The 8,845-nt window shown below is 37.2% G+C and overlaps 1 protein-coding gene across 1 annotated transcript in view; it reads right to left on the reverse strand.

Moving 5' to 3' along the window:
* mctp1a (multiple C2 domains, transmembrane 1a) overlaps window positions 1–8,845 on the reverse strand; it is a 103,114-nt gene that overhangs the window by 45,297 nt on the left and 48,972 nt on the right. Inside the window, exons 11-14 of the mRNA XM_016501048.1 lie at window positions 8,041–8,143; window positions 7,092–7,193; window positions 6,688–6,762; window positions 4,896–5,015 (exon numbers count right to left, since the gene is read on the reverse strand). Of these exons, the coding sequence (XP_016356534.1) occupies window positions 4,896–5,015; window positions 6,688–6,762; window positions 7,092–7,193; window positions 8,041–8,143 (400 nt within the window). The remainder of the gene's footprint in view (window positions 1–4,895; window positions 5,016–6,687; window positions 6,763–7,091; window positions 7,194–8,040; window positions 8,144–8,845) is intronic.

The raw sequence follows: 8,845 nt of genomic DNA on the forward strand, positions 1-8,845 counted from the left end.
TATCTAAATGCAAAGCAGGTGAAGGCTGCTCCAGTTTCCTGTAGTAGTAGCTCTCTTGTCTGGGTGCTCCCACTGATAAGAGTCCTACTTTACCCCACATAAAGGAGCCGGGTATCATTTCCTTACCTCTCCCCTTCCAATATATCTCCCTCTTTACCCTCTACACACACACACCACTCTTATTCCCCACGACACACCATACCTGCTCTATTTGCTCCCAATTCAAGGCCAAATTGCAGGTAGAGTTACGGCAAATTTGTTTGGAGGAAGAGTCGGTGCGGGAGCAATAAGGAGCTGGAGGGGTAGAGGGTTGGCACAGAGCGGTCTTTATGAGCACCACTCTGCCAGCCAGAACAATGGCCCATATTCACCCAGCGCAAACGCTCAGCTTACAGGTGTTCGTGGAGAGGGGAGGCAGACGCGCACAAACACACCCACGCGCACTTGAACGAGCGCACACACGCACACATACTCTCCGAGCTTTGTCCATTGTGAATATGCCATGAGCTGTGTCGTCTTGACTGGCCGGCCGTGTGCGATCATGAATGTACGGCTTACAAAAGTTAACACACATGTAAAGATTTTTGCAGTAAAGAAATTTGCAGAGATGACTGTTGCCCATTGGTTGTCCAACATCAGTTAATATTTTCATTCTGCAAAGACACATTCATTGATCAAAGGTGACAGTAAAGAAGACATTACCATTGTTATAAAGACTTCATAAACTATGTTCTTTTGAACTTCCTATTTATCAATCTATTCAACTTTCTATTCATGTTTCTACAAAAATATTTAGAAGTACAACATAAGAGATGTTTTAGCCAGTGGTGACTGTTGGCCATTGGTTGTCAAATAAATTAATACTTTCATTTAGCAATACAGCAAGGATGAAAAGGAATAAAATTGATCAAAAGTGACAGTAAAGATATTTATATTGTTACAAAATATTTCAAATAAACTATGTTCTTTTGAATTTTCTATTTATCAACATATCCTGAAAAAATAATCATTTCCACAAAAATATTAAGCAGCACAACTGGTTTCCACATTGATCATTTAAAAAAAAAAAAAATAATAATAATAATCTGCTTGTCAAATAGGTAGTCTGACCCCCAAACTAATGCCTTTTTTAAATAAATTAATAATTTAATAATACTTTCATTCAGCAAGGATGCATAAAATTGATCAAAAGTGACAGTAAAGATATTTATATTGTTACAAAATATTTCAAATAAACTATGTTCTTTTGAATTTTCTATTTATCAACATATCCTGAAAAAATAATCATTTCCACAAAAATATTAAGCAGCACAACTGGTTTCCACATTGATCATTTAAAAAAAAAAATAATAATAATAATAATCTGCTTGTCAAATAGGTAGTCTGACCCCCAAACTAATGCCTTTTTTAAATAAATTAATAATTTAATTCAGCCAGGACACATAAGATTGATTGCAAATAACAGTAAAGACGTTTATAGTTCTTTTGAACTTTATATACATCAAAGAATCTTTAAAAAGAGAAACCTGGTTTCCACAAAAAAATATTAAACAGCACAACTGTTTTCAACATTGATAATAAGAAATGTATCGGCCAAGGATGGCTGGCAGCTATTGGTCGTCAAACAGATAGTCCCACCCCCTAACTATTGCCATTGCATGGTTGTGTCAAGCAGGTATGGCTGCCTAAAAGTTTTCAACATAAAAATGGCCTACTTTGCATATTAAACTGAGATCCAGCACGATGTTTTACTTACACGCTTCACCTTTAAGAAAAGGAGCAGAGTATTTGGAGCACCAGCAAACAAACAAACAAACAAAATCTTTGGAAGACTTTCTGCAACAAAATCCCAGCAACAACATAAACAAAAACACCTCAAAACAACCTCAAAACCTAAGCTAAAAACAAGAACTCTTAAATGTCAAAAAGGCACAGACCTAAAAATACCAGAATAGCAAATCAGAAGGCTTGCCACCGCCGCCGCTCGCAGCTGGTTTTATCTGCGCATCGCGAGCAGCCCCTTTGCTTTGGCTAACCTTTGTGCGGCAAGCACCGGAGGTTCTACAACTCTTGAATGCGAAATCACCTCCGCCGGTGTCTGACTATTGTATTCTTTTAGCTTACATCTGTCAGCGGCTGACAGAACGGCACAGATGTGTGTCTCAGCGCAGCGGTGAAGGCTCACCTGAACCAGATGGCTGGTGATAAAGAAAGAAATCAGTGTGATGATTAAGAGAGCTCTTAAGGAGGGAGATTTAGACTGCAAAGAATAACATTACCAGCTAATGGGACAACTGTGAAGAAAATACAAAAAAAAACACTCTTTTTCTTCTTTTTAAAGCTATTTTTATAACTTTGGAAGTTCAGGTCAGACGTGCTGAACTGAATGTGACTGAATAAACAAAGCATCTGAACATTAAGGACAAATGCAATGTGATTGTTTTTGTTTTATTCTCCTCCAACCTCTTGACATTTCTTCCTCTGACATTTTCATTGATGTTTTTTTCCCCCGACAACCAACCAAAAAAATGTCCAACTAAAATGTTAGCTGATCGATACAGCTGTCCCTCCGCTCACGCGTGTGCCCTCGGCTTTTGCTTTCGGAAGTGTACTGAAATTAAAATGTGTCAAGCAGCAAATGTTAATGGCCTACCCTGCGACACTTAAAGACACGCGAGTCCCAAAACAGACAGGCCTTACAGCAAATTATGCAGCATCACAAGCAAAGATTAGCCAGCTTGTCCTGTGCTAGCATTTAGTCACACGGCCCACTCACAAAGGGTGTCCTTTTCATGAAGGTTCAACTGTCCAATTAAAATCTGAAGGTGCACCACGCTATGAAAGAGACTGTCGTGAATTCAGACGATTTCACCCGAGGTGCCTGAGATCTGAGAGAATTGCTGGAGCATGTCAAAGACAAATGGGCAAAATTCTGGACATTTTTAACACGACAGACGGGGAGATGGGAAAAATGTCCAACTAAAATGTTAGCTGATCGATACAGCTGTCCTGTGCTAGCATTTAGTCACACGGCCCACTCACAAAGGGTGTCCTTTTCATGAAGGTTCAACTGTCCAATTAAAATCTGAAGGTGCACCACGCTATGAAAGAGACTGTCGTGAATTCAGACGATTTCACCCGAGGTGCCTGAGATCTGAGAGAATTGCTGGAGGATGTCAAAGACAAATGGGCAAAATTCTGGACATTTTTAACACAACAGACGGAGAGATGGGAAATGTGTGCACACAGGACCTAATGGATCACCACAGAACTTGTCACTATATTTTATAAAGTCCAGTGTGTACGTGAAATGGCCCCAGAAAGTATTTGGGCACTTTAAACACACTTAAAATGTTTGAAAATCACTTAAGTACACTCTTAAAAATAAAGGTGCTTCACGATGCCATAGAAGAACCTTTTTGTCTAAATGGTTCCATAAAGAACCTTTAACATCTGAAGAACCTTTCTGTTTCACAAAAGGTTCTTTGTGGCGAAAGAAGGTTCTTCAGATTACAAAAAGGTAAGAAAGAGAGTGTTCTTTAAAGACCCTTTGACTGAATGGTTCTTTGGGGAACCAAAAATGGTTCTTCTATGGCATCGCTTGAAGAACCTTTTGAAGCACCTTTATTTTTAAGAGTGTAGAAATAAAATACAAAATCAAGTGCCAATTATTTTTAAGAAAATATATAGAAATGCACTTTTGAAGCAAAACATTTCAAAGAAAAAAATGTTTGTTAGGTATTGAATGATAAAACAGTGGACATACTGTTAAAAGTAATGATAAATGTACATTACGTGGATACTTTCTGGTTAGTGGATCATGTTCAGAGTTAATTTGATGAACTACATTTATGGTTACTCATGTGTGATCCGAGGAGAACTTACTTCATTCACTAAAATGACCTTGGGATGTATTGGTTGCAAAAAATGGCTTAGAAAAATGATGCTAACTCTGAGAAAAGAAACAGAATTTCTTTGCCGATTCAAATCTGCTATTGATAACTGCTATTGTTAAGAGTTAACGTCACTTTTATGAGGCATTTTTGCAATCAATTTATCCCAAGGTCATTTTAGTGAATGTATAAAGTTCTCCTAAATTCATAAATGCGTTCCAGAGTAACCACAGGTGTAGTTCATCACATTAACTCTGAACATGATCCACAAACATTTGACAGTCCCAGTTTATATGAAGTGGCCTTTACTACTATGTACTTACATCAATGTACTTATTGTGTTCATATTGTTTTGCAGAACACGGTTAGACTTTATTTTAAGTTGTCCCTTGTTACAGTGTAATTATACATTTAAGTACTGAGTAATATTAATTAACTACATGTACTTACTATATACTTAGGATTAGGATTTGGTTTAGGATTACTTGCATGTAAGTATGCATAATTAATTGTTATTATAATAGTAAAAACATGTAACATGTTTAACAAGGACACCATAAATAAAGTGTTACCCCGAACACTTTTGCTGCTATTGAGGTGGGATACAGGTAAGGTTAGGGACAGGTTTGGTGGTATGGGTAGGTTTAAGGGTGGCTTAAGGTGTAGTAAATGTATTATTACAGTGTAATAAATGTAATTACAGAAATTAATTACAGATGTAATTACATGCAGATATTTTAAAAAATATATAAATGTAAAACATGTATGTACACAATAAGTGCATTGTATCAAATGCTTAATTTAAATGTAGGTACATAGTAGTTAAGGCCACTTAATATAAAGTCGAATCCATTTGACAACCAGAAAATATCCAGATATTTATTTATATTTTAAAATCTGATATAATGAAATTCAATTGTTGCCAAACACAAATGTGTCCAGGTACATTCTGGAGCCGCTGTATGCGACTGCTGGTGTGGTTGAATTCATACTGGTCCTTACCAGAAAGGCACAGATGCTCCTCTGAGGAGACTTCCACTCAAAGCAGCTGTTGATATAGCAGCCAGCATTGACCAGGAACATTATACAGCGCCTCACTCTGTTGAAGTTATGCAGCAGCAGCTGAGAGACAGAACAACAGACAACACTTCACAATTAAACTGATTCACAATGAGAAAACAAATATACTAAAACTAAATTCCATTTTTTAAACTACATACACTACCATTCAAAATATTTTTTTTAATAAATAATAATTAATTCTATCATTCAGCAAAAAGTAATACTTTTGTTTGTCAATAATGACAGCATAGACATTTACAATGTTACAAAAGATTTTCATTTCAATTAAATGCTGTTCTTTTGACTTTACATTCATCAAGGAATGAAACAAAAAGAATCACACTTTATGTGATTTTTCATTAAGTAGCTAGTTTCAACATTGATCATAATAAAAAATGTTTCTTGAGCACCAAATCAGCATATTAGAATGATTTCTGACAGATCATGTGATGCTGAGGAATGGAGTAAGGGCTGCTGAAAATTCAGCTTTGCCAGCAAAGCAATAAATTACATTTAAAATTTTAGTGAAATAGAAAGCAGTTATTTTAAATTGTAATATTTTATTACAAAAAGAAAAATCTTTACTGTGTTTTTGATTAAATAAATGCAGCTTTGGCGAGCATACAAAAACCTTACAGGCCACAAACTTTTCAACAGTAGTGTATATAACATAAATTTTAAATTATCATAATTTGATGTGGAAAAATCGTAGGTCTAACAGCGCTAGAATAATTGAAGATCAACATTTAGAAATAATGGGAAAACTACTTTTTAGTGATGTTGTTAGGGAATAACACCAAAAAAACGATACTAGACTAAAATAATGAAACAAATCACAAATTAGAGAAAACCAAACCATATCTATCTTTGTATTTGTATGAGTATGAATGAATTGTTTATTTATTTATTTATTTATTTTTTGTTATTCCTCTTTAATAAAATGGTCTTATTCATGTTTCTGAGTGCGGGTGAACTGCAAATGACCGCTTCTTCCTATGTTCACGGGAAGATCAAAAGCTCCTGGTCGTATAATGGCTTTAAAACGCTACAGCTTTAATCATAGTAAATATCCACATTTACTGTGGCGAAGTGTAGGATTCGGGCTATCCCTTTAAAGTAGGCCATTTGTGTTTGTCATTTGGGACTAATCAAAGTACATTCGAGGTGAAATGCGATACCAAACTACTAAAGAATAAAATATGTGTTTGACGAAATGAGCTTCAACTGTTGAGGAGACAGTATCAAGAAGTAAAAGCAAATCTTGTGGAGATAAATCTGATATGTTGCCCTCGCCGTTCGGTTTGTGTCTCACTCACAACCAGTTTAGGTGGGGGGCAAATCCACACCGAAAAGTGCAGAGTGGGCACTTTCTAGCATGCACTCAGTGTGTGTGTGTGTGTGTGTTTGTCCCAAGCAGTGTCTCAGTGACAGGTCTGATTTGGGACAACCCCTACAATTCAGCTCTTTGTCAGGGATGGGGGGAGACATTGAACAGGGTGACAAAAAGAAGCACAGCAGAAGAACCACTGAGGTCCAAACTAAAGGATGGCCAATCTACTTATGCACCCCCAGCGTTGACAGCTTGACATTTCTATTCAGCACCTCCAGAAGAGAAGGAAGAGACGAGGAGAAGGAGCGAGAGAGAGAGAGAGAGGGGGAAGACGAGGAACTTCTGTTGGGCGGGATTTTATTAATGTCTTCAACAAAGGTGCGATTAAAGTGCTCTCGTTACCTGTTTGGACACTCGTGGCTCATCTTCGATGTATTTCTGTTCGATGGGAATCAAAGTTCTCATGCCGGCTTTTACCTGCAACATATAAACTTCATGCGTAATTGAATGCAATAATCCACCGTCGAGATCAAGATGCGTCATTAACGATCTAATATATCAAGACATCCCTCCATTTCACACACTCCACACCACACGGCCATGTGACGCTCTCTCACACTCCCCCCTAAAATGGCGGACGGACACACACAGCGGTACACAGACTCACAAATAAAAGGCTGAGGAAAGGGGAGTCTTCAGTAATTAAAAGAGAGACAGACAGCCCGGGAGAGGCTGAAGAGAACAAGCAGATAAAGAAGTGAAAAACGCTAGAAAAAAGCAAGCGAGAAAAAGAGAGTGGGACTTACAATGTTATAAATCACGTCTATTTCGAGAAAGATGACCCCTTTGGTTGGCCCTGTCAGTTCCTTGCTTTTCAAGGCGTAAGCTTTGCGTTCTCCATTTTGGATCTGCGGGAGAGGGACATGACAGCCGTCTGTCTGGCAATACCCAGCTGAATACACTCTCCGTGTGACCTTTGAACCCCAGCTGCTGCATCTGACAGAGAGCCCAAAACAACTGTGGCGGCTCTGACAAGTACCTGTTCATTACGGCCCGACCACTGTCAGCCGCAAATTAACTATCCTGGGGAATCAGCCTGGGAGCGCACATTGCGTCCCCCCTTATCTTTTCTTTTCTTCTTTGTTTTTGTTAGTAGATTTTTCCCCCAGTGTTTTTCTCACTTTCACATCTTACTCTATGATTACTAAAATCAATGAAGGTTAGACACATGCTTTGTTGATTTTTCTCCCATTTTTTAAAAAACTTTTTTGTGTGTGTGTTTTTCACACTTTGACATCTTACTCTATGATTTCTAAAATCAATAAAAGGTTAGACACATCCTAGCAGGCACACAACGTCATAAGATGTTGATATTTGGTAAAATTTTGGTTGCAACGTCGGCTGACCAAAATTCAATGTAAATTCAACGTCTAATGTCAATGTTAAATTGATGTCCAACACCGACGTCAGCTAACGTTGATATTTTGTTGTTTTCAGGTTGTGTAACCAAAATCCAATGTTAAGTCAACGTCAAATTGACGTCAAATATTGACGTCAACCCGATTTTCATTTTCAACCAAAATGCAACGTCTGTCTGACGTCATGTCCAACGTCAACCTGATGTTACATAGACGTCCGGTGCCTGCTGGGATGCCAATTTTTTTAATAAAAATTAAAAGAAAAACTTTTCGTGCATTTGTCCAATCTGATACTGATTCACTGTTGTAAGAAAACGTCTGCAAGCTCAAAACTTACATTTAACAACGGAATAGCCACTTTGCCCAAGAAGTCGGCACTTCGGTCTCTGTCTTCGTCATAGACAGTCACCTCTAAGACTGAGTGGATGTCTTTCACATTGCTAGTTGAAGAAAAAAGGGGTAGGGGAAGAAGTCATTGACTAATATTAAACACTGAAAAGATCTTTTAAGTCATGACAAAAAATGTGATTCATCTAAATCCTTGGTGACAATCTCCATTGTGCTGGGGTTAAAAAAAGATGCTGCAATTCTCCATTTGAAATGCTATCTTTGAAAAGTAGGCTAAAGAGGAGAAGTCTAATGAAAGAAAATGAGGTTATTCTTTAAGAGATGAGCGCTCCAAGGCGAGGCTAGATTACCCAGCTTTCCATGGGAATTCGCAAATGAATTTCCAGCCGTGAAGATTGAAATATTATGAAAAAAAAAACATCAATGGAACAACCTCTTGATTTCGAACTAATATAAGAAATTATGTATGGCACATTATCAAACGGCACAATGGCTGTACTTGCAGAGGGAGTGTAATCTCGAACAAAAGTTCATTTTCTTCTTAAAGAAAAAGTTTACTTATGTGTCACATTTTCAACTACCAATACAAAGCTTAATTAAATAATCCTAACTACATTATCCTGTAATCCTCGACTCTTAGATGTATCTCTGTAAACCACATAGCTCTTAAGTATAGTATTAATAACTAAGCTTCTTCAATATAATGGGTAAAAAAATATTTCTCCAAGTTTTCCACCCAATTTTCATTTCTTCTTTTTATTTAGTTTACTATTAAATATATACGTATATATATA

The sequence above is a fragment of the Sinocyclocheilus anshuiensis genome, unplaced genomic scaffold (genome assembly GCF_001515605.1).
Source record: "Sinocyclocheilus anshuiensis isolate Anshui unplaced genomic scaffold, SAMN03320099.WGS_v1.1 scaffold278, whole genome shotgun sequence".
In the NCBI taxonomy this organism is placed as follows: Eukaryota; Metazoa; Chordata; class Actinopteri; order Cypriniformes; family Cyprinidae; genus Sinocyclocheilus; species Sinocyclocheilus anshuiensis.